Below are 27440 nucleotides of genomic sequence, written 5' to 3' on the forward strand. Positions count from 1 at the left end.
TGTTTCCGCTTATAATAATTGATTTTTTCTCACTGTGCTTATGCAACAAGTCGAAAAAGCATCTTTCAGTTAAGTACATAGTATATATGTATGTATATACTCATATGTATATAGTAATAAATCTGTAACTTCATATAGTACTCATGAGTGCACAGAAATTACATGTAAATATGTTTTCCTTGCTTATTTACTTAAATTTTTTTTTACTTTGCTTCTTAGATGTTTTTATTTCTGTTTTTTTTCCATTTCCAGCAAATATTTTCTAAGTGATTTTTCATTTAATTCTCAATTTTCTCTCGAATTTTATCAAAGTAGCAATTACGGTAATTATTATTGGCTAAAAATGCTTATAATTGAAGGTTTCACACACTGCTTTGTTGTAGTGTGCTTGTCGCTATTTTTCTTTTTAATTTTATATTTACTTAATTGTATTGATCATCAGTTTCATCTGCTTCGTGTTTAGCGTTTTTTATTTGTAATCATCTTTTCTCTATTATTTCGCTTAATTGCCGCCAATTGTGTTGCAATAATATCTATTTTTTTTTACACAATACGCTTTGCTGTGTTTTTGTTGTTGTATTTCTTACTATTTTTTACCGCCATTTTTCGCATTCCTCATTTAATTTGTTTGCTTAGCTTTTTCTAAATCTTTTTCCTCTTATTAAGCGCTTCAATCTGTGCTCATAACTCGCTTCACAAACATACATATATTTACATATATGTATATATGCATGTATGTATATTTATAGTTTTTTACTACTTACAGCATAGTTTTTGTAAACTTTAACGGTGTGCCTTGTTGCATAGACTTTATTACTTTCAATTATAAAGAAAATATTGCGCAAAACGTGTATTTATTGATAAAAAGCATTGAAGATTTCCTTAGCTGCAATAAAAATGTGTGTCAAGCAATAAAAAATCGCATGTAATTAATTTTTATTCAAAGGTGTTACTATGGTTTACTACTATAACGAACGTATTTACGAGTGACACTCGCGCATACGATATATACCTCAAACAATATGAGCCCCACATAATCGCATAGAAAAAGTTTTAATATTTTTTAATTAAATCCCGAAAGCTCGTGTGAAAGCTCCGACGAAAATTATTATCATTCTTTAAAATCTTTCATTGAGTTGAAAATAAAATTTTTAATACTTTTTTTTAATTTAAATAAATTGCATTTCGAATTTTTTTCGAATCAACTACAATGAAAGCTCAACCATATTATTTGAATTATCAATATGCAATGAAAGTTCAACCATATTACTTAAAATTATCAATGTTTTCAATTTCTTCGAAGTTCTAAAAACTTTTGCTACCAAAGCTTTTAATTTTGTAATCTTTTTAGCTGAATGGAAAATCTGTTTCACTAAACTTTTAAACTCCAGTGAAAGTTTATGAAAACTAAGGTTTTGTTGACCTTTATGAAAACTACTTTTGATGAAAGCACAAGCTGCATACAATTCTGGAAAAGTATGGAGACTTACACAAAGTTCTAATCCATATGTACTTGATTGTACTAAAATGAAATTGATGTCATGTCTGTAAACATGTTTCATGTTTTCAGTGATTATATAATAGCTTTAATGAAAGCTCCAAAGAGCATTTTTTTAGGTTTCATCCAATGGAAGCTCCAATGAAATCTTAACAGAGATTTGTTTTTTGGTTCCACAAAGCAGGCCGGTACCAATACAACATTTTTGTTAACGCCGTTGGAGATCGCGTGTAATCCAAAAGATATTTAAATATTTTTCTTCAAAAATTTTACTGTGTAGTCTGAAAATATGTAGTAATATAGCCTCAGAATTTTGAAACAATTATTTCCCAAAAATCTTCTTTTCTTAGGCAGCCATACAAAGTGCGCCATTTAATGTCAAAACTCTTCATTGGATTTATGGAAATAAAGTTTAAAATTCATTTTTTACGATTATTAACTTGCAATTTTGTGAAAATTAAATTTTATGCATTTATTTGGTCGCAATTTGTGAAAGCTTGCATGAAAGCTTTAAATATTCTGCTCTTTAGACTTATGAATTAAAGTGTATTGTAATGTTATCTCAATGAATTTTTTTTGGAATGCATTATTTTTATAGAAAACATTTTTTAAAGCTCTCAGTCTCTGATGAAAGCTTATAAGAATTCTCGCACAATTGACACCCGCTAAGGCAGCTGAAATAATAACTAGTTTTTATTACTGAAGTACTTTATCTGAACGGAAGGTTTTTGCAATACCTGAAAGCTCAAACGAAAGTTCGTGTGAAAGCTCATAATTGTTTTGTGCACAAGTTAAGCGATTTGTATTAAAATAAATATTTGAAAAATTAAAATAGTATGTAAAATGCTATTATTATTTATGTGTATATATTTATTTACTTTCTCTCAGCGCGACATTTTTCTCCTACTTGCACTACACATATTTATCAACGTTACTCGTGCACTCAATAAGCTTATCATTGGTTTCATTAAATACAACTATGTTGGCAACTCTTTCCAGTTTATAAGGTAGGTAGCAGTTTCACATTAATTACTCTTTTATTTATCAATTTATTACTGTCACTTAGTTATTATGCTTTCATCTAAACTTTGCAAAGCAGCTGGCAGCGCCCTCTGCTTTCTGCTCTTCTTCTTTATATTTTATTTTTTCTATTTGCTGCTGCATTTCTGCGCGCCGTCTTTAGTTTAGTTTAGTAAATATGTTTTTGTTAAAGTTCACTTTTGTTTTTAAGTTGCAACTTAAGCTCGGTTTAAACGAACATGCAGTGTTTTGGTATTAGTGTATGTGTGTGTGTGGCGTTTCAAATTATATTTTACTTGCTGGTGTGCTTTCTTTTTCACCTTTTTCGCGTTTTCTTAAATGCATACATATTTGCTTTAGTTGTTGTTGTTGTTTTGTTATTATTATTAATTTTTTTATTTTGAAAACTTATCACAAAATTTATTGGGCGGAATTTTAGCGTGTACGATACATAAGTTTATCCAACGGAGTATGTAGAACAACAAAATTTGAGTGAAATGTGAAAAATTAATGCGAAGTAAATATATATGTATGTATGTATGTATGTGTATATAGTACATCGTCACATAAAATGCAAAATAACGTAACATCACTTTTTATAAGTTTACGGGCGCAGGAAATTTGATATAATAGAAACCCCACATATGGCAACAAAATTTGAGTTTTGGTTATAAAATGGTTATATATGGGTTATATATTGGTTATGTATTGGTTATTTCTAACCGCGAAAGCTGAAAGTTTTATGCTACATATATGTATGTATGTATGTAATATGATGTAGTGATTCGTAAGCAATAAGAAACTCAATGTCTAGTTTTTTGAAGATACGTTGTTTTGCATTTTAGATGACGATAGGTAAGTAATATGTACGTATATATGTATGTAAGTTTAGAAATGATCGTTTGTGTCGAGAATGAGTTGACCAACAGCTTAGGCGCTAATTTGCTCTTAAACTTTGACTTTTTATAAATTTCTTTATGCTTTTTATTTTACTTTTTTAATTCAATTTATTTTATATTTAGCTTTCTTCTAATTGGCTACACTTTATAAGCTAACGACGGCATGAGAATTCAAACAAGAATATTAAACGGATTACATTGTATTGCTTGTGTGGGAGTTAGATGTTTCACTTTTGTTGCTGTTGTTGTTGCATTCTTAGCTTTTTTTAAGTTTTGTTTTTGTTGTTGTGTTTTTTTTTTTTTTGTGTTTTTTGTTCTTTTCCGCTTGTGTTTACTGCCATTATGTTGCTATTTCGTATGAGTGAGCGGTATGTATGTTTTATGAATGTGTGTGTGTAGCATGTTTTCTAAGTGTCGGTATATGTCCCTGTATGTGTCTGTGTATGTTTCGCTGTATGCTCGTGTAAGCGCTTACTACTCCAAAGCTTGCAGGTATGTTTTTTTACTCTACTTTTTTTCTTTACAAAAACAACACACAATACGTTTTCTATGCAGCTCTACTTTACCATTACTTTTAATTTAATTTTATTTTCCTTTTCTTCCTCTTCTCACTTCATTTTTTCGCAAATTTGCATAAGCTTTAAAATTCTGCAGCGTCTCGCTCGCGCTGCCAATCTTACCATTTCCCATTAGTTACTAATATTATTACATTACTGTACTATGCAATTGCGTGCGGCGTACAAAGTATAAGCGCAATGCAACCCTGTGCAATTAGCGGTGAGCGCATGCAGGAAATGAATAGCTTTGAATGGAAATGAATACGCTAATTGTTACTATTGTTTTTGTAATAATTTTACAATAATTCTTAATACTTTCTTTCATGCATACATATATATGGTATGTATGTATATGTATATATATATTTTTTTATTTATAAAAATTAATTTACATACAAAATTAATTTTTCATTGCGCACATATTCGCCAATTTTCACCTCGACTGCAGCGCTTTCGCCGCTTTTACGCTTGTGTTTTATAAAGATTTCTGCTGCAATTTGCGCCAACACTTGTTACCTGCTTAAACAGCATTGTTCTTATATATTTATGTCTGTATATATATATATTTTTACTTAAGTAATGCTTCAAATTAAAATCATAAGTTTGAGATATCCTTTTTCTGCTTCTTACTTCTTTTCTAACGCACTGCACTGCATCCATCACCTGCTGTCTCTTCAAGTAAGCTTCCGTTACACACCATCCACTCCCGCACCTCTCTCGTGTTCAGCGTTTTCAAACTCTGCCACTTAGTTTCGTTTCGTTTCATTTCATTTAGAATACCAACATTTGATCGGCACTTCCTTCCGCACTGTCGTCGTCGTCGGTCTCCTCGTCCTCATCGTCGGAGGTGAGTGATGAGGCGTTATTCACAACGGACTCTGTTAGAATAGAGTAAAATAGAAGAAATGTATGAAATGAAGGAAAAAAAGTGAAATAAATGGAAAAGTGTAGCGAAAATGTAATGAAATAGAAATGACGAGAGCTGAAAAGTTGTGCTGGCTCATTTGTTAGTCAGCTTGACAGATTTGATTGGCTTAAAAGTTCAATTCGATTTTCCCAATGGAGTGGAATAATGCTATGTACGAATGTGTATTCCATTCTTATTGATGAGCAGGTGTATATATATAACCATATATGTGTGTAAATAGATGTTTGCACTAAAGATACATATATTGGTAATCGGAAACTTTATTTTTCTAATTTCGAAAAGGTCATTGAATCGCTCAGTTAGGCCGCTTTGGGATGAAAAACTTTAAGTTCACTTCAGAGATATACAATGTTACATCACAGATGGAGATACATGCACACATATAAACACGGTCCGTTTATCTACTTTATACCCCAAGCTCACAAAAGTCAATAGATCAAAGCAGGAGTTGATTGACCTTTTGGAGTACAAAAAGTTAAGCTAAAATGGCTATAAAATCCTTTTGGAATGTTAAACTAATAACACTAAGCAGGAAAGTAGACTTAACAAGCAAAACTTTGGTGTACCAAAGCTATAATTTCACAATTGAGAAGGTTATACATATAAGAACTGGATATTGATAGGTCAGTTTATTTAGCAGCTGTATGCTGTAGAAGTCCTATACCAATGGTTCTTACAAACGAGCTCCTTCTTGAATAGAACAGGATGTGTGCAATGTTTCAGATCGATATCCGAAAGAATTTGGGACTAGTTCGCATATATACAGACAGACAAAGGGATAAAGGGACTTGCCTGCATCGGCGTGCCGAGTGCCATCTGCACAAGACCGACGGCGGCACTTGAAGCCATGCGGGATCTCACATCGCTTCACCTAGTAATTGGTTAGGTTGCCAAACGCTGCTCCAAATGACAGTAGATGGGTTTGACAGAGGTAAGGTAATCTTCTCCCAGCGCATGAAGGGCTTAAGTGGCGAAATATCACTCTTCCCCCAAGGGACAGCATACCGAAAGTGTAAACTTCACTAAGAAGTTCAATGTTCCCCTCAGCACTAAGGCTGAATGGAACCATTCCGCTCACGAGCTACTGCTTGGGGATAGTATAATCAAGTATTACACCGACGGCTCGAAAACGTCGCGGGACCACGCACCAAATTCTCCATACTGAGTTTATTTCAATCAAAGATCTATGCTATAAGACAGTGCGTAAAAATAAACCTTAACGACAACTATCGCAATGGACATATAGTTATACTTAGCGATAATCAAGCGGCACTTAAAGCGATCTCCGCATACGAGATAAAATCGCTATTGGTGCAGGAGTGTGTGGAAAGATTGAACAGTCTATCAGAATGAACGGGAATGAACTGGTTGATTGCGGTTTGTTTCTATAGTATAAAGAAGCTGCTCCGCAAAGATGAATGAGAGGATACGGAGTAAGTCCAAGACATGCGCCTTGACAAGTTGCTAATGGGTGGTTACAACTTTAAAAGGTTTAAATATGTAATCAACCTCACAAGGAACAAACTCAGGCTACTTTTCGCCTACTGCACTAGCCATCGTAAGCTAAAGAACACTTATATGAAATGGACCTAGTTTCTCCGAATTGCAGGTCCTGCGACATGGAGCCTGAAACTGCAGAACACTTGCCAGTCAATTAGACTGCACTGCAGTCCGAAGGCGTAGGATAAAGGCCCTTGGATCCATGTTTCCAAATAGAAATCATATCACCTCAATAGCACCTAGCAGTATATTGGAATTTATCAGTGCCGGGATTAGGTGCGTCGTTGTGAATTAGGAGAGAGCACGATATACCTTAGGTCTTGGACAGGTGCATTTAAATGATAATGATAAACATATTCTTAGAATATTGGTACAACCTTTTTTATGTTGGCGTGAAATTCGATCTCCATATCTCAGTCAAGAAAATTGTCATATTGGCATCAGACATATAACAGAGGATCCCAATATATCGTACCAAAAGATCTGAATCTTTTGCAAAAAGGACGTCAACTGTCCAATAATCTAGGGATTGTTGCACAAATTGGTTGAAGGCACTGAAAGCCGTTCTATCCGTGAACATGTATTTTTTTTGTATTGGTATATTGCCATCATGAAATATAATCAGAGATTCTCAGCCTTATATAAATCGATTTGAAGTTTTGTAAGTTTTTCAGCAATATGTAGTTTTGATAGAGAAGTTTCGACTTCGATCCTAACTTTTGAATTTTATAGAAATGTTTTTCAGAACTTGAAGTGAATCAATTCTGTTTTTGAGTTGCTCAGCATTCACACGTTCTGGAGATCCGCATGGTGCGTACATGATTCTTTTAGGGTCAGTGATTGACGAGGTATACATTGCCTTAGCACTCTTAACCCGCAAAAGCGATTGTGGGTGGCGTCGCATTCGCTTTAATTAGACATACTATATGCCTAATGTCGAGTGACGTCCCATATATTAACATATTGAAATAAACTATATCGGCTATATGGCAACCCACCGAGCTTTTATGTAAACGAATTTCCGGAACACAAATCACACTAACTGCGTAGGGTTATTAACTGCATGTAACGGTATTGACCTTCAAAACCATAAGTCTACTAATTAATACCTTACTGGGCCACGGACAGCCGATAAGCGGGCTCTTGCAAGTCAATTAGGCTTGCATAGGCATTCAGTAATAGCCACAACCTAGCTCAACTCGACTGCCTAGAACTTCTAATTCAAGCCGCAAGTACGTAAACAGCAGAAATGTGGTATGTATATTTAATTTTGTAAGTTGTCCTTATTGGGTTCCTTTGCCGTGCTGATTGTTGTTAGCATATTAGTGAAGTTATTAAGTTCGTGCTTTTGAACAGCGCTCGCTTGCAAGCCAATCAAACTATGTATATAATCTAGCAAACGACGTCATTTGCTGTCAAAAGCAAAATATTTACTTGAACTATGGCGGCTAGATAAGAACGCGGTTTGAATTACATTATCGATAGAGTACACAATTTGAAGAAGTACTGTTTTTCTAATAGCCGTCTTCTTTAAAAATTGACTTCTTTCTATTCTCTTTACTTTCTAATTTAAATGGATTTTTAAGTGTCTTCAAACCCAAGTCACTGATGAATCTGTAAACACAAAGCCTTGAGTAATGGTCTGCGTTGTTAAGCATTAAGCATTTCCAAAACAATTCTGGGGAATGCTGTCGAACCGACAGCCCCTAGCTATATGAAAATGTAATCCATTGTTATTATGTAGAATCGCTTGTCTGAGTTCTAACAGTACATAGTTTGGCTTACATTATGTTATTTAGAAATTTGCTTATGATCTGCACTTTACAAATTCATACTGAGCTGAGCTTAACAACTTTTAGGTTTAGGCGACAACCTGTGTTAGAACTTTCAGTTCATTCTATAGAAAAATGTGCCTCACTTTATCCTTTCTGTCATATTTAGTGGAAGTTTACGTTCAAACGTTTATGAAGTATGACTAAATCAAGGTCTAAATGAATCGTAAATTATATTATCTGACTTCTATGTACTTCATAACGAGATCTCATTAAGACCCCTTATTCATATAAATTAATAGCGATTTATATTCTGAAAAGTTCGTAAAAGGGAGTTCCAAACTAAATATCAAAGATAGAGCCCCTAAGTATTTTTTCGTCCTCTCTTTCCTAAAAGTCGAAGTCTTTGGTATTTGCAGTATGAACCCAACTTAGGTCTTTCTCTAGCATCTATTAAGGTAAGCCTTGAAGTAACTAAACAATCTAAGGAAACTTTAGGAGCTACATCCCCGGTATTGTTATTGCAGATGGGCGGATAATTGCCACACCTACAAAACGCAATTAATCGAAAACATACAAAACTTTAGTTTAGTGCAGATGATGACGGTGGTGAGGCGCTTTTGTGGTTTGATAAGTTTCAAAAAGTGTGCAGAGCCCCGTTTTCTTCATCCCCATCGACAGTGCAGTCGGCATGGTTGAAATCGGATTATAGCCTCGCTCACTCCGCATTTAACAGACCATTGGTGTGGCACTGCCCATCTTTAGGTGAAATCCCATACCACAGAACCTGCTTGATCAATTTATATCAAATTTGATAGATATTACTGTTTTGACATTCCTATGTCACAGTACGAAGATGGGCGAAATCGGATAACAGCCAGGCCTCGGTACTTTTCATATAAATTCCATCTGATTCTATCACTTTCCAGTATATATAATCGGATTGTTATTATTCAAGCCCCCAGATAAGGAATGATCAACAATGCTTCAGTTCTTACTGTAAAAAAAAATACCTTCCTGACACCACTAGGTCCGTATGTCGATTATGAGTAGAATCGGATCAGCAAGAGTATAAAATTCCCGGCCTAACCCTGATATCTAGTATATCAAAAACTCATTTATCACACTGCTTTCGTGCATACAGCTACAAAGTTTACACTTTTACTAACATAATTATTGTTATGTAATGCTCTTAGAATTTGTAACGCGACTGATCTTATATAAAAACTTACCACAATTGGGCTTGCCACGAGTACGTGTGTTGGCGAATTCGACTCCATGTTTATCCACACACCAGCAAACGCCGACAGAATTATGACATTGAGTGGGTTTGTAGAAACCCTGAATATCGCAATCGGGTGCATAGGCGCCTTTTTGTGACAAACGTGGAAGAGTGAGAAGAACGTGGCGGCAAATGCCGATGGAAGCATTAACGAGTAATTGAAATTTACATATTAAAGTTAGAAAGCTTTTTTAGACGAATTTCGATTAACAATTTCCTTATGGATATAATGTAAAGCACAAGCGGATAAAAATATATATATAAGTTAATTGAAGAACCAAAGCTATAAAAAATATATTATATAATATTGAAAAAAAGTAAGAATATATGTATGTATGTAACTAAGAAAAGTTTAAGTATTTTATACGCGTATATTTTGAAAGTATGTAATTAACAAGGAATCATTAAAATGTAATGCAATTTGATTATATTGTATTAAGCATAATAATTGGAAAAGCGGCTAAAACTTGAAAGCTCTTAAATATGTGAAAGCTCTGGTATGTATGTAAGTGAAAGCTCCATAGTGCGATGCAAAGTGCAAAAATGTCGAAAGCTTCATTACAGTTATTTAAATAGAATTTGAGCTAAAAAAACGTTGAGTGTGTGTGTATTTCTAATTTAATTTAGTTTTTTAAGTAATATATCCTTAATGCTTTTTTTCGTTTCATTTCGTTTCGTTTCATTTCGCTCTTTACATTTGTACTTTTGTGTAGCAGTTAAAAAAACAACAACGAAGAATCGAAATAAATAAATCATTTAAAAGAAATAAAAGTCCACCTGTACCTATCTCACCTGCAAAATCGCCAGCGATTCTTCGTCGTACCGCGGCGCATGGGCGATCGGTCTTCTCGAAGCAGCGGCACCATTCGCGCGTATTAATCGAATTATCCTGATCCAAATCGCACGTATCGATGAACGGCTTAATGCAACGCTCATTCTGATCATGCTCCAAGTCGTACATTTCCTGCAGCGACAAATAGCCGTCATTGTTCAAATCCAAATGGCCGAACATCCATTTGGCCTCGGTCTTGCAGGCGGGTGGGAAGTGCGCCTTGGATTTTTGGCTATGTTGTCGTCGTTTCTTGCTGTCGGCCATTATAACGGAGAACCAGTCGAGCAGGCGATTGCCGATGGCGGTCAATTGTTGTGGCTTGCATTCGGGCGATTTGGAGGGTAGGAAACCTGTGCGGGCATATGCCGAGAGGGAATGAGATTAAGTGATTAAATTTGTTGACTGTTCCGAGTGTGTGCAAGTGTGTGTGTGTGTGAATATTTAATGTGTAAACCCATTAGATGGACATGTGTGTGTGTTGCGAGTTGAAAAGGTCACATTTAATGCGAGAAATTATGCAAATTGCCGCATTGATTGCTTGTGATTGAGTGTTGTAGGTGTGTATTCTATGTGTGTGTATGTGTTCCCTTTCCATTACTCACCATTGTTCATGCTATTCTTGTTGTACTTTTGTGGTTTCTCGACCACCTCATTATAGCCACGGATTTTATGTTTGTCCTCGGGGTATTGGTTGTCCTGCAATGAGAAAAGCGAGCGATTTATATCACATATAATGGTATTTTACCCAATTTCATAAGTTTTTGTTGTATTTTCTATGAATGCACTCAATCTTTGTAGTCAAAATATATGAATATAGAAAGCCACCAAAATGCTTTTGGTTTTTTTTTCACTCAAGTGTAATAATTTGTGGTCATTTACAAAAATGATTGCATGAAGATAAGCTACCACTCAGCGAAATAGATTCAAAAAATTATACTTAAATTTAGTTCAAAATGTCTACTTCTAGTGCTAAAGCATTATTTCAGAGTGGTTTAGTTAGTTAGTTTAGTTAAAGAGTAAGAGAGAGAGGAAGTTTGAAACTGCAATCTCTCACATTTAGTAGTAAAAAGAAATGGTAATTCCAAAGAGCATATTTTAGATAATCAATATAGCTGTAAGTTCAACGAATGAACTGAGATTTTTGATGGATAGCGTGAAGTAACCGATGGACTTTTCCTTTTCGTTCAGAACTAAAAACTATTTTGTGTGAAATAGGTAGCGAAAGACAATTAATGATTCTGTTAAAGGCCGGAAGGCATAAAAGTCGAAGCAAGCTAAAAATGTGGGTGATAATTATATTGTTGGTGTTATAACGGGTACCTAATCCCCGTTAGGATGGTAAAGGTTAGATAAATTGTCGTCGACGTCATCCAACGGTAGGTCCAAACGTGCTGTTTTGACGAGGTTGGACTAAAGGGTGAAAGTTGTCAGATGAGTAGTGTTGGCAGCGCATGCAAAGAGAGGAGATCATTATGCTCCTTAACTGTGAGTATGTGGGCCTCACTATGTAGGTGTTCAATGAAAGACATTAAGAGACATCCTGTCGTTGTTCGGAGTGCAGTGTTCTGACAAGTCTGGAGCATCCTCGTCTGCGTTTCACGTTAAGGACGGTCGGCTGATTGCCAACATCGTTTTTTTGTCTAGCCGACAGCACATAGGGAAATGCTGTCGACTAGCGACTTAAGGATTTTGTTGCGGATCTGTACTTTGGAATATAAATGACATGGACTGCAGTATTAAGGTCAAGTCTTTACTTTTTCGTCCAGTTTGTGAATATGGTCGCTGTGGTTTTAGTGGGGAAGAGTGTTAAACTGTGTGCAGCGTGGGAGCAAGAAAGATCGGAAAAATTGCCATTTATTTTTGAGCACATGCCCTCGATTGGTCGAGTCGACTGAAGCAACGGATGTTAGCCTCGAAATCCAATGCAGAAAGATCCTTGGGAACAGGTGCTTATTTGGGCTGAATAGGCAATTGAGAAGTAAAATCTTCTTTCGACGAACAAAGACCAAATTATACAAGTCAGCCATCACCCCCGGCTTGGACGATGGCGACATCTGATGAGTCGGCGTTACAAGTTTTTGAGAGAAAGGTTTTGTTCTTACGGCGAATACCGCAGTCGATGGTAGGATATGCTGTACGAGATATACGAACACATTGGCATAGTTCAGTCGTCCGAATGAATGCAAACACTCCAGCTCTGAGAGACGCAGTAACCGCCGGGCGAAGCAACGAAAGAGGAATACCTCCACTCCGCTGGAAAGATCAGGTGGAGAAGAACCTAGATACAGTTGGCGCCAAACATCGAAAAGTAAGAAGATATGACTGTTGTATATTCGGCTATAACTGTGTGAGCGGTGTGTACGCCCATAAAGAAGAAGAAGAAGTGGTTTAAAGTCAGCTGGAAAGTCGGAACTTTCAATACGGGGTATGTTTGAGGAAGAGAAAAGCCTGGTCTTGTTGCATTATCCTTTGATATTAGTCAGGTATACTCGAGAACATATTTAAAGCACACTGACCGACATTTTTCGGCAAAACGTTGAAGTAATTCATGAACCAATTTCGCTTTTTTTCGGCGTTAAACTACGGTATATCTATATAGTGATATTAAAGGTTCAGGTATTCTAGCTAAGATATCTTACATACTGACCGATTATGCGGTCAGTCAGCCGGAAGTTTGAAAATCTTATATTAGGTACAAGGGAGGTAGGAGTAATATTAACACGATTTTATCTTTTCTTTAGAATTATATTTGTATAATAGAAGAAGATGCTTTCTAAGTTTCTTAAGGTGCTTCACATATTCAAAATCCTGAATAACAGTTGGGGTGTGGGTTAGCGCAAGTGTTGCCCCAAGTTTATTCTTTTTAGGCACAAATATACACTTTTTATTAGAAAGGTTACAATTTAGAAATATCTTCTCTGAATTTCATTAAGACTCACTTATTGACCGATTTATGTATGTTGTATAAAATCAACTGAAAGTTCGAAAATCTATATAGTAGGTACTATATATGGGGCTAAAGAAAATATTGAACCTATTGAAACCATTTTTGACATTCAGTATGCATGTATATTTTGTCATTATACAGTATTTATGTATCAGGAAGGTTTCTCTTCGAATTTCAATAATATAATATATCTCACGGTCAAAAAGTTAATCATACGCACTGGGGGTATCTGTGGGCTTGAACAGATTTTACCAGTTTTTATTCAGGAAAAGACCAATCTTAGAGAAATTATATGTTCGAAGCTTTTTTTTACGAAATATTCATTGTAGCTTGATTTGTCTACCATAAAATGAAATAATTGGATGGAAGTTATAATAGTATTAGTTATATGGCAAGCAGGTGTGCGTTTGGCTCGAATGGGAATGTCAGATTTATGTTACCTACGAAATTTCATTACAATTGGTTTAGTAGTTCAGGCGATTTGTGATTGAAGTAAATTGTAAATTTTGTAATACTCTCTACCCCCCCAACTCACTTGCACATGTGGCTCGCCGAAATTTCAGCTCCTGGTTATTTAATTAAGAATGTAACCACAAATTCAAGAGAAACGCCGAAATGCCAAGTATGCAGAAACACAGTATAAATTCAATAATGCGAATATTGTGGTCAAATTAATTTTTCCCCACCAACAATGGCAAGTCATTCAAAGGATATCAAAATGAGCGTATGGTAATGACAACTTGTCAGTAAAATTATGTGGCTCCCTCCTTCATGGCATTCACGCCATAAATATATACATGTGTATATGTACTATGGTACTTATGAAAATACTTGTCTACGCAGTCGCGTTATTGTCATGGCGAATACAATAGAGACAAAGTGATGGAAAATGTAGACGGGGTAGAGAAAAGTGGCGGGAATTTAGTTCAAGTTCTTTTATTGGTATTAAAGCTACTCCTACTAAATTCATATTTACGTGCTTATTTCCATTGCGAGCACTTCTATTGTACTCATATAATCACTTTCGTGTTTTACACTATAATCCAAGTCACCTCTTGAGTGAGTGAAGGCTTTGTATCCACAACAACATACATAGCGGTTGTGAGTTGCATGGAAACGAGAATTCCATAAATTCCATGATTCAAATGCTAGAACGATGTGTAGGTGTATGGAAGGAGCTGTTATTATAGACCAAATGGCATACTTGACAGTAAATATAGATTGTGGGCTGAAGGCGGGTTCCCTGTAGGAAAAATAGTTCACGTAAAATTGTGCGCATTTCATCAGAACATGTGAAAGTTATTAGGTAAAATTAAATTTTATTTAAAATGGGTCAAGTAAAGAGTACTGATTAATACAAAAAAAGCTTGATCCTTTTGGACAAGTAAGGCGTGGACATATGTGATAGCTCATCCAAAAAATGCATTTGGACTACTTTATCCTTTGTGAACTCCTGTTTGGAGCTTAAAAGTCAGCAAAGCTCCTTGTGTCCGCGTTTAATGTCTATTCTCATCAGTTCGGTGGAATATCTGTGTACTCCTTCCCACCAGTTCGGTAGTATATCTATGAACTCCTGTTTCGAGCTTATAAGTCAGCAAATTGCCTTGCTTACACGTTTAATTTCTATTCCCACCACTTCGGTGGTATATCTGAAAGTGTGAGTTTCCGAATATTTCAGCTTTCATCTTCCAACGGAGGGAGGAGGAAGTATTGAGAGGTTTATCCCTCGTCGTCTTCTTCCATACAGCTACTGTAGCTGATGTCCGGAAAAATTCTTAACTTTACACCACGCGCACCGACAGGACAATGACTTAGTAGGATCCTCACAACCAGGGAGCAGCTGACCTTACTTAAGGCATCTCTTACGACCGATCTTGGGCTTCACTTTGGTGTTATCGTCTAGAGGAGGGACTAATGTTAACACTTTTAGAAATTGGTACTTGGAAGATATCAAGCGACAGCTATTTAGATAAAAAAAAAATCGTCCCGCTGAACGCGGCTTTCAGTTATCTGAGAGCCATTTTCGGCAACTATTTCAAGTGAACTGCTGAGAAGATAGTTAGATATCGCACCGCAGCAATTTATAGTTTCATGTTTGAATCTGAACACAAAGTGGGCGTTCCCGAAACCTGTAAGAAGGCCCAGAGGTATTCGAATATGGGAAGAGTTTTTGAGATTGTTCGAATTGGTACGGCGACTAAGAGAAAGTTTTAAGATTGGTACATTGAAAAAGGCGAAGAGGTAAATGACTTGATTTTGTAACGACTGACTCCAAATTAAGAGAGTTGTTCAGAGTAATAATATATTGAAACTTAATGGATAAATCACACGGACTTGTGGATACATCGACATGATCATCGAAGAGAACATGAATATCTTATAGCATTCTAAAACTCAATATTTTATAAAGCTTGTTTTACAGGGAAAAATATGGTTCGTGGTTAAATTACCATATAAAAGACCGTTGGTTTCTCGTCAGTTGATAGGTTTTATTATGGTGTTTGATCCATATAATAGTTTTACAAGTTAAGACAAATTTAGATAAAGATTACTCGTTCGAAGTACCGACTTCTGCTTGTTAATAGTTCTTTCGGATATCTAACACTCTTAAAGGTCTTATACCGTAGTCCCTCTATAAGACTTCTTACATCGTATTAGCTGGGAGAGGCGATGTTATCTCTGGATACAGTTTTGGAGGGTTCAAGAATTTAAATTCTAAATTTACAATAGTAATCAACCCAATCCGACGGCATTCGACATTTCATCTCTGCATCACCGCCTTGCTGAATCGGTCTTGAATTCATATCTTTTATGTTTCATTTGTCAACATAAATTTCGTGCGGAGACCCTACAGGTTGTGCTATGCTCTTTACATAAATTTTATCATAATTTTCAGGTATGCTGAGTATATGAGCTTAACTAGATATTTCACATTCCATATCAACAGGATATGCCTTATCACTTATCACTTACCTTCTTGTAGGCGGTGTACTTGAGATACTTATAGTGTTTGTTATCGTATTTGATTTCCTCCGGTGTGAATGTGAATTGCGAATTTATGTGATTGTAATGGCGATTGTTATCGTCCTTATCCTATTTACCCGACACCACCCACGTGTGGTGACAATAGTGACAACGATGACCAAACCATACATAACGGAACCACAATAACCGGTGCAAAAAAACGGAATATGCAGTTGCGTGTAGGGCGAGCGGTGCGACGTGATCAGGTGTCAAGAATGTGAAATCAGCCATTCGCATGAGTAAGCATAAAAGCAACAACAACAAAGCAAACGATGTGCGTCGCCGGTGTCGTAGAACCGTTAACGGTGTAACGGTAGCAGCGATGGCAATGAAGTGTGGTGGATATAAGCGAGCGGGCGGTGCAACGGTGCGGCAGCGTGTAAGCGAAATGAAAGAAATAGAAAAGAAAGCACAATTCATGTTAGAACAATGAAGAAACGAAGGTACAAAAAAAGAACCATTGCAAGAATTGAAATAAAATTTACGTTCGTTATTTACGTTTATTCAGGGAATTCCACAAAAGGTACCAATTTGAGACTTATTGACTTTGGTGCCATTCGAATTTTTATTTTGGCTCTAAAACCGAGTTCGAAACAACATGTGGTCTCTGGTGTATCGTGAAAATGAGGACATACTTATACATTTGTACGTGTGTGGTGAACTGGTGAGCAATAGTAAGCATTCAAGTGTGATGGTTGAGTAAACGTTGGAGTGTTAGATAATTAAAAACAAGAAAAAGTCTTAACTTCAGCTGCACCGAAGCTGTTACATCATACCCTTCAGAGGTGAATTGCTGTAAAGGCTGAACCAACTCTAAGTTCCCTACTTTTTAAAGAAAAAACTTTAAATCTAATAGGCAATTTGGCAATTCTTTTTTCAAGATTGTCCCTTTCAAATGTTGGCCTATCCGTTGCGTTCAATTTTCGATGACTCGTTCAAGCATTTCGACTGGTAATTGGCGAATGACACGCCGATGCTTTGCTCCAAGGCCAGAATCCAAGCGGAATGATCAGCATAGACTTTAGACTTTGCGTATCCCCACAAGAAAAAGTCTTACGATGTGATATCAAACGATCTTGGTGGCCAATCGACCGGCGAAAAGGGTTCTCTCAATAAGTCCTTCTATTCAAGCGATGTGTGGGAAATGGCGCCATCTTGTTAAAACCAAATGTCACGAGCTTAAATTCCAGGCCTCAAATAAATAGTCGCTTGTAATGGTGCGATAACGGAAGGTTACCGCATCATTTTTAAAGAAATATGTACTGATGATCCACCGGCCCATAAACCACATCAAACCGTTGTATTTTCTGGATGAAATGACAGCTTGAGAATCTCTTCAGGTTGCTCTTCGTCTCAAATACGGCAATTTTGCTTGTTTACATACCAATTGTACCTCATCGTTGAACAAAATTTGGCTCGAAAACGAGAACTTTCCAAGAGCCCAAGCGAAGCGATGTCGCTTGGGAAGGCTGTATTTTGTACGCTTTCAATTTAATATTTCGACGAAAAATGCACCGAAAGGCGCCGAACCGACTCTCCATGGTCTTCGTGTACAGTCTCTGCTGCGGTCGTTATATTTTCTTCACTCTGTGCTGGACGTGTTCAATTCGGTCGAATATTAACCTATAATAAACGCTGGGTCTTAAGATGTGTGATGGTTTTGCGAATAGTACATTCAGTAGGCCGATTATGTTGACTATAAGTTGAGTGAAGCGCGCGAAACAAATTCTTTACCGATCGTGAATTTTCGTAGTAAATTTGAACGATTTGTAAACCTTGTTCAGACGTAAGTCTTTCCATGATGAATTACAAAATAATATTCAACAAAAATAACATGACCGCTTGACACGAGTCAGGCGTGATCTAACAAAATGAGGCTTTTAAAAAGATACCCTTACTTGAGAAGTGAGATGGTGCAACGAAATCACTTTAAAAACCAAAGAGAAATTTCACAAATGTCCATAATTTGTTAAAAGTGTTCTTAACCGGTTATAAAGAGAATTTTTAATAATTAAATATTATTTTTAAACGAACACACCTCACATCACAGCTTAAATATTAACGCATTTTCCTTTCCACATTTTTGCTAAGCAGTACTCTTCGTACTAAATACAATATACAGTGGTTCGCAGCTTATTTCGTGTAGCTGTAAGCTTAAACTTTTGGCTGATGATATCCGAATACCATAGATCACCTACAGCACGCAGCGAAGAAAATAAAGCAGCCGTAGTCGGTTCTGCGTCGTTCACAGCAACTCGGACTGACGGATAGAATGACTTGTCTCATTTTACGCCGAGGTCTTAAATTGAAAGCGTACAAAATGCAACTTGTGCGAGAACTTGAACAGTTGAAACAGCGATGAGGACCATTTCTGACTCAGTGTGTATGTTAAAAGTCATAATTGCCTCATTTGGAACGAAAAACAAAATGAAGAAATTCAAGAGCTGTCATTTCATTCAGAAAAACAACGGTTTGGTGTGGTTTGTGGGCCAGTAGAATCATCGAAAAATATTTCTTCAAAAATGATGCCGGTGAGAACATAACAAGGCGGTGTCATTTCCCACACATCGTATCATTCTATGTATTTATTACGAAAACAATTCGGTGAGCAGATAATTTCATGCTTTGGGTCGGTCGTTTGACCACCAAGATCGTGTGATATCATACCGCTAGACCTTTTACTGTGGGGATAAGACTAAAGTGTAGAGTCTAAAATCTATGCGGACAATCCTGCTTCGATCGCGCATGTCATTTGCCAGTTAGCAGTCGAAATGCGCGAACGAGTCATCAAAAATTGAACTTAACGGATAGACCATATGAGACTTATCCGCAGCCAACATTTCAGAAATATAAGCCACAAAAAATTAATGCCAAAGAATGTTCTTTCAAATTATAGTAAGCATTTCCCTTAATATTTGAAGTTTCTGTGTTTTTTCTTTAAAAAGTTAAAGAAGCTCGAAATGGAGATCTATTTATGAAAAGGTTTTTTTTGGTTTTTGATGCGTTAATAGGCATAGCAAAGACACTTATATATAGCACGAAGAATAATATGTATTAATGTATGTTTTCACGTAGAATTACTGTTATATTAAAAATAACTGGAGGAAATAAGCTGTGTGCTGTTATTTTCTCAGAAATATTTTTTCGTCGTATTTGCTATGCGAAGCTAATCTTTTTTTAGATGTTTATAACGAATTTGATTTTACAAATGTGTGGCATAAATTTCGTGTTTCTTCTTCTGTATTTGATACCATACTTAGTACTTTGTCTATAAAGTTCAACAATTCTATTTAGCAGTTGCACGAAATAAGCTGTCAGCCACTGTATGTAATGCTAATGTACTCGTATCATCTTTGCTACTTACGTCCATAATAGCATTAAAATTGTTGCTGTTCAAAGTGTTGTCCAAATTGTCATTGGAGTTGCCCATAATGTTGTTGCTATTGCTGTTATCCTTGTACATTAATTGTTGTTGCATTTGTTGCTTTTGCTGTTGTTGCTGTTGCTGCTGCTGTTGCTCTATGGTCTTCTTATATTTGGCATTAAAAGCACTTTGACGCTCACTGAGACGCTGTAAACGTTTGCCATCCGTATTTTCTGAAAAAAAAAATATTGAAAATAAATACTTAATTAGTAGTACAGTAGATACTTTGAAATAGAGGTTATGTATAAGGATCATTAGCAACATGACGCGAAAGTTTGTATCAATAATCTATTAGACTTTCTGTAAAGTGAAAGAGTAAATATTGGAGTGCAATTAAATGGATATAACTGATAGAGAACTCCTGTAGAAATACGTCCGTCGGAACTGGAATCAAACACGAAAATTGCGCTATACCCTGTATTTTGTCTTAACTTCTGAAATTGCGAAGTTTTAAAGAGTTTACACTCTTTTACAATTTTCTGGACTAACAACTTGAAGCTTCACACATTTTTACTGAGGGAGCAAATTGTGCTCGTGGTTTCTTTGTTAATTGCTTTGAACTACATGCTCTTAGCGAGTTACATCTCACTGTAATGATAGAAGTACTAAATGGACACAGTCTTATTGGTAGTCATGCAGAAATTTTTGAGATTTTGTCAAAAGTGCATGGAAGAATGTGAAGTGGAATCCGCCAGCCATTTTCTTCTTCATTGTTCATTTGCTTCAAGTTGAAGGCACTCTGTAGTCATCCGTTCTACGAAACGGCCGATTTTATATTTGTGGAATTGATATTGGCCGCCTCAACAAATTTTGTGACAGGCATAATGCGATTTGTCGATAATCGAGGGTTTATTTGATCCATACTTTGGAAATCTAGGCATCACAACGGAAGGGCGTTTCTAGTAGAATCTGTCGTGACTTCGCAAATCGCAGCCTGATTATCTAACCAACCTAAGCTGTTATTATAATTGTGTCAAAATACATTTAGACTAAACTAGATTTTCGATGTAATAAGAGTATCGAGGGATAGATGGAGTGAGTTTGAATGGTGCTCGCTTTTGACCAGTTATTTTAGTCATCGACTCAGATATTCCGTTCGGAGGGATGTATTTTGACGTCGATGTTTCCAATCACCTACCGCGTACTTGTGTTACTTAATGACGCTTTTTTTCGAGAAGCCCTAATATTACTGAGGACTGCGGAGGTTTCACCTTTAATTTTGGCTATCCTATATGATCGAAAGAGGCAACCTTTTATAAACCATAAATAATTTTGATGCTTGGAATATTGAAGAAGAGGGAGAGTTTTCGCTTGCGAGGCTACGGCTAAAAATCTTTTTGATGCCGGAATAGCAATCGATTCCAAGCCTTACGAAGTTCGAGGACAATGAAATAGGACAAAAGTGAAAACTCTTCATGCATGGCGCATTTCTGTAGCTTGGTACCATTGGCGTTCTCTCCCCACTCTCTTCGAGTTGTTTCCTTATAGAGTGGGATCCCACCGTAATGCACGGTTCTGGTCCCATTATCCTAGATGCTGCCTCAGAGCTGGCTAGTTTGTCGACAACTTATTTCTGACTACCCCTTTATGCCCCGGCATTCAGAAAACATCGCATTGGTATGGATAGTTCGGTATGCGGTCCAATGCCTTTCAGTGTTTTCGAGCCGTTAATGTGCTGACCCTCAGTAGTTGGTTGGCGTGGAATCACTCCACTCCGCCTTCCTGCCGAGAGTAACTGCAAACTTTTTTGTAAAGTTTGTCCTCTTCGTAACGCCATCCTTTAGAAGAAGGGCCAACGGTGTTTTGCCCTAAGGCCTTCATTCGTTGAGTCGACAATATCATATATAAATATTTCCAAAACCCTCTGCTGCCATGAGCAGCACGCTATGTTTCGCTGCCTGTGTGAGCTCCAGCTTGACTTCAAACTTGGCTGCGGTTGGGCAAGTGCGTATAGCCCTTGAAGCGCAGACCCAGACGAGCCTTTGCAGCTTCGATAGTTGAAGAAGACTGCGTTGCCTTAGACGTCCAAGCAACCGCTCCATAAGTGGCAATAGGCCTTACTATCATGGTATACATCCATCTGATTATACCTGACTTGCCGCCTCGGATCTGCCGGCTAGGCATCTGCATGTCATGAGTGCCTTGGTGGCTTTGATCAGTGTTAATTTCACATGCCTTTTAAACCGTAAGGTTGTGTAAAATGGATTAGTTTCAATAGCACCAGTTATCGATGGATAAGTATTGATAGACAAGTATTGAGTTCTCAAAAAATAGCAATTTCAATCATATTTAGTACCTGTCGGTTCAACAATATATGTATATGAGAATGCTGTTTAATGTAAACTAAATATTTTACTACAAAATGCTTTCTACTTTAATAAAATTGCTCATTAATTTTAAATGTCTGTCTCGAACCAATGAGGTGTGTGGTAGAAATGTTTTCCAAACCGTTATTTTTAATACCCTTGAATTGTTTGTTTACATTTTTAATTATTGTCCTTTAATGTGCCACAATATATACGGGATTTCAGTAAGCAGCTTACTGGTATCGCCTTCGCCTTGCTGTTTGTTTTCCGACTTACGACGACAACTTACCGTTAATGTATTTATTGTAAATGCTTTTGTTTGTATTTAATCTGATATGGTGGTATATATTTCATATAAATATAATTATGTATGTACTCGTATATTGATATATATAAATGTTTATTTGTTAGTTTTAGGTATAAAGTCACGATTGTTGTTTTTGGCTGGTGTTATTATAGTGATTTTAATTGTTCGTTCCTGAATTATTGTATGCTTATTTGTAGTAATTATTTTAGTTTAAAGTACATGGCTGTTATCTGCATAATTACATTTATGAGGGCGTTTAGCTTACTAATTTCTTTTTCTTATGGGAAACACCTGCAGTCTCGTAATTAATATCTATTCTTTAATACCAATGGGAGTCGTTTTAAACCTTAATTCGTCTTGCTTGAACTAATTTGGGGTTAGAAAAAGTGTGATGTGTGAAGAGACACCAGACATAGACGCTAATTTGATGGTAATTAGAAATGTTGAAAGTAGTAATTATCTGTCCGATATTCGGCAGAACTTGGAGAGTGGCAATTCGAACAAGCAAGCAGGGCTATATACCAAACGGATACTGAAACTGACAAATTCGTTAACATAGAAGTATCTGAGTTGCTATAGTCGAAGAAAAAATTATTTGAAGATTGTTAGAGAATCGCGTAAGCGATTTCAAGCTACTTGCACCACTCGAGCCAAAATTTGAAGATCTTGCAATAGAAGTCGAGTACTGTGAGAGAACCTTGAAAGCTCTTAAAGAGCTTTGGAACATATGTTTGTCTTCGTCTACGCGGTGAGAAAAAAGGTATGAAAAGAACTTAAAGGCACGTTCTTATTTTTTTTTACTGGCGTAGACATCGCTTACGAGGTTATAAATTGCTGAGTTTACAACAGCTGGCTGTTTTCTTCCTTTCATGGAGGTGTTTTTTTTTTATCTGGCGGGTCCGTAATTGAGCACACAACCCTGGGGAAGGATGTTTCGCCTTCTCTCTTTAGCTCGCCTTCAAACGGATGTTTATTGGCTACCCAGAGGAGGCTTGGTGTAAGACCGGAACTCGTGAGACGCCTAAGTGAATGGCGCACAAAGAACTTTTCTTACTTGCGTGAACTTCTGCACATAAATAACCCATTATTTAAGCAGAGGCGTACATCAAAAACAAAGGAAATGTGGCGCTATATAATTAAATTCTGAAAAAAGATGTCGTTTGTGCATCGGATTGTACTGGTACTGAAAAATGGAAGTAACAGCGTGCCGTATTAGGAGCTTCTGAAACCGTAGAAGTCATTAATAGGGAACGTTAGCTACAACAACTCATCAAGTTGAAGCGAGTTCCGAAAAACACCCGTGATTTACGACTTGGCAAGAGTCAATAATTTTTATACTCTCGCAAACAAAGTTGCTAAAGAGAGTATTATAGTTTTGTTCACATAACGGTTGTTTGTAAGTCCTAAAACTAAAAGAGTCAGATATAGGGTTATATATACCAAAGTGATCAGGGTGACGAGTAGAGTTGAAATCCGGATGTCTGTCTGTCCGTCCGTCCGTCCGTCTGTCCGTCCGTCCGTGCAAGCTGTAACTTGAGTAAAAATTGAGATATCATAATGAAACTTGGTACACGTATTTCTTGGCTCCATAAGAAGGTTAAGTTCGAAGATGGGCAAAATCGGTCCACTGCCACGCCCACAAAATGGCGGAAACCGAAAACCTATAAAGTGTCATAACTAAGCCATAAATAAAGATATTAAAGTGAAATTTGGCACAAAGGATCACATTAGGGAGGAGCATATTTGGAAGTAATTTTTTTGGAAAAGTGGGCGTGGCCCCGCCCCCTATTTTTTTTTTGTACATATCACGGAAACTACTATAGCTATGTCAACCAAACTCTATAGAGAAGTTTCCTTCCGGCATTTCCATATACAGTTCAAAAATGGAAGAAATCGGATAATAACCACGCCCACCTCCCATACAAAGGTTATGTTGAAAATCACTAAAAGTGCGTTAACCGACTAACAAAAAACGTCAGAAACACTAAATTTTACGGAAGGAATGGCAGAAGGAAGCTGTATCCAGGCTTTTTTTTAAAAATTGAAAAAGGGCGTGGCGTCGCCCACTTATGGACCAAAAACCATATCTCAGGAACTGCTCGACCGATTTCAGTGAAATTCGGTTTATAATATTTCTTTAACACCCTGATGACATGTACGAAATATGGGCGAAATCGGTTCACAACCACGCCTTCTTCCAATATAACGCTATTTTGAAATCCATCTGATGCCTTCTCTGTATAATACGAGTATGTATATACATTAGGAACCAAAATAAAAAAAAATATGTAAATGACGGATAATGAAATCTCGATTATCACCTTTTCATGCGAGAGTATAAAATGTTCGGTGACACCCGAACTTAGCCCTTCCTTACTTGTCCATCATAACAACGCTCAGCCGCATGATGCAAGGGCGGTTAAATATGCTTTGAAACCAGAGGCTGAGAAGTTTTACCTTACCCCTTCTGACTATCATATATTTATATCATAAATATAGACGAGTTGAAATCCGAGTGACTGTCTGTTCGTTCGTCCGCCCGTGCAAGAAGTAACTTAAATAAATGTTGAGACATTGTAATGAAAGTTGGTACATATGTTCCATAGACCATGCTTACAAAATGCAATTAAAGGAAAACTTACAAAGTGCCTTTTGAAAAAGTGTGCCGCACTTTAATACGTTTTATGTAATCTGTAGATAAAATAACCATATGAGCTTAAGGCAAGTGTGGAAATTAATGAAATCGGATCATAAACGATCCTAGAGCATTAAATTTTACCACCCAGATGGTACTACATAGCTTTATAAAAGGTGTTAAAATTAAACAATGGGTGGTGGCTCGCCCACTTTTCGGTAAAGTCAGAAATCTCGTGGACCGACCGACCGATTTTTATATCTACAGTTGACTTTGCACCGAAATTATCCGTAAATGTTAGCGATATTAAAATTCAAAGAAAATCTTCTCCTAGTAATAGTATCTCTGTATATTAAAAATGGCTTAAATCGGGTCAATACTTCCCTGAATCACCATTTATCTATAATAATATAAAGATTTTTGAACTTCCAGGTGATTTTATACTCATAACAGTGTAGTTTTGCCTAAAATAGATAACATTGGGCGAAAACTTAACCAAGACTCTATATAACTAATATCAGAGTCTTCGAAGATCTGGCTGAATTTCCTCCATATGATTGGCGATTGTATGTAAGGTACCTTAATGAAACCCACGGAACTTTTTTTTAGCACATGGCATGGCACAATAGTTAAAATATAAAAATAGATAAAATTTTGATCTAAAACTTCCGGAAAGAATTTCTCGGACTTTGATTTTTTAAGTTGCAAGAGTACAAAATTTTCAGTTACATCCGAACTTTGCCCTTTTTTACTTGTTTCTTATAGTTGAGAGACAATTCACCCCAATATATACGAAATCGTAGTAGAAGCTCCACCAAATATCACATTTTCTTGTTTGTATATACGTATGTATATATCATGCATACAAATTCAACAATAATCCATTAATAGTACTTAATACTATTTAAAAGTTCACCTACACTTTATTCAACTCAGGTGTTTCATAAATAGAAATTTCGTAGAAAAAAGGCTGCCATTTAATCAGATTACCACACTTTTTAGTGAATTAATGCTTCTCATAAACTTATCGGCTTAAATAAAATTAAACTAATTAATGGAATAAAAATTTTGTGCAACCGCAACTTTGCGAAGGCGAGGCGTAAAATGGCGACAGCGAAAATCACATGCAAATGCGGCGCTGCCGAGCTGGCTACGACAGCCGCTCAAAGGAATGCGCGCAAAATGCCGAACGGAATTTACATAAAGTAATTGAATGGAAAATAAATTGTAGTAAGTGCAGAAGTGCTGCGAAGCCAATGAAATGTCAGGATATGGCATGCAGGATACAGGATACAGGCAGGAAAGGCTGTCATGCGGTTGGCGCGCCAATCGCATTAAAATTGATACTAAGTAGTGTGCGATTACCAGTGGATAGCTACATATTAGGGCATAATGTTTAAAACTATATTTTAGTCTTTAAAAAAAGTGCATTTTACGTTTGACCGGGATTTTGCAGGGAGGAAATGAAGAGGCTGCAATATTGGACGAGAATGGGAGGAATGATTGAGTATTTAAGGGTAATAAGTGGTTTATCTGGATTTCGAAAAAAGGAAGTTTAAGTATTAATGAAAATAAAAGATATATTGCTCAAAACAATTTCAAAGTATATCTGTTGTGGTTTAAGACCTATATTTGGATTATTATTCGACTGAGCAAGTATTTGGTGTTTCAGATTAAATTATTATATCAAGAATCGGTGGATAATATTGTAGAAGACTATGTCAAAGTAAGAGTATTTGAGTACCTAGACATCCTGGTCGTCGGAAAGCATAGTTTCACAGACGTTAACGCGACACTGCTTTTCGAAAAAAATTAAACTTATTATTACTGGCGATGAGTCTTGGATCTATGCTTACGACCCGGAAACAGACGATCAGTGGATCGATTTCGAATATCGTGACAAAGGTGAGCCGAAGCTGAAAGTACAACGTCAAAGCAAGTCAAAAATCATAGTTATGCTGATCGTTGTCTTAGATTATCGAGAGTGTGGTGCTCACCGAATTCCTTCCGACCGGCCAAAGTGTCAACACTGTTGAGTATTATGCGTCAATTTCGCGTTGCTATTCGTAAAAAGTAGCTGGAATTATGTACCGACAACTCTTGGTTTTTGAACCACGATAATGCATCATCACATACTGCATTGATTCTATGTGAGCTTTTCGTAAAATTTTCAACCAGAGTCGTGACACAAGCTATATATTCGCCTGATCTAGCTCCGTGTGACTTCTGGAAACCTTTTTGAGTCGATTGAACACATTAAACGTGAATCACTACTCGAATTGAAGGCTATGCAAGAAATTGATTTTGACAACTGTTTTGAGGATTGGAAGAAACGTTGGCATAGGTGTATTGTGATCAAGGGGTGTTACTTTGAGCGGAAACGACGTAGATTTTGAAGAATAAATGATCTATTTTAAAATTATGGACAAAGACTTACTATTTTTTGCCCCTAGTAGCAGTGGTATATCGGAAAAATTATACCATCGGAATGTGCTTTTACTTGAGCACG

General features: G+C 36.6%; 1 protein-coding gene across 7 annotated transcripts in view; it reads right to left on the reverse strand.

Moving 5' to 3' along the window:
- Positions 1–271: 271 nt before the first annotated feature.
- The window catches only part of LOC105231003 (proteoglycan Cow), a 152501-nt gene continuing 125332 nt past the window's right edge, over positions 272–27440 (reverse strand). For 5 of the 7 annotated variants that reach the window (XM_049450570.1, XM_011212072.4, XM_049450569.1 and 2 more), the window contains 6 exons: positions 19624–19856; positions 16209–16328; positions 10891–10984; positions 10240–10638; positions 9407–9544; positions 272–4852 (listed from right to left, as the gene is read on the reverse strand). In XM_049450570.1, coding sequence (XP_049306527.1) covers positions 4746–4852; positions 9407–9544; positions 10240–10638; positions 10891–10984; positions 16209–16328; positions 19624–19856 — 1091 coding nt within the window. In that variant the 3' untranslated portion in view covers positions 272–4745. The remainder of the gene's footprint in view (positions 4853–9406; positions 9545–10239; positions 10639–10890; positions 10985–16208; positions 16329–19623; positions 19857–27440) is intronic. The other 2 variants (XM_011212073.4, XM_011212074.4) reach the window with 2 other exon arrangements.

The sequence above is a fragment of the Bactrocera dorsalis genome, chromosome 2, assembly GCF_023373825.1.
Source record: "Bactrocera dorsalis isolate Fly_Bdor chromosome 2, ASM2337382v1, whole genome shotgun sequence".
Lineage (NCBI taxonomy): Eukaryota > Metazoa > Arthropoda > Insecta > Diptera > Tephritidae > Bactrocera > Bactrocera dorsalis.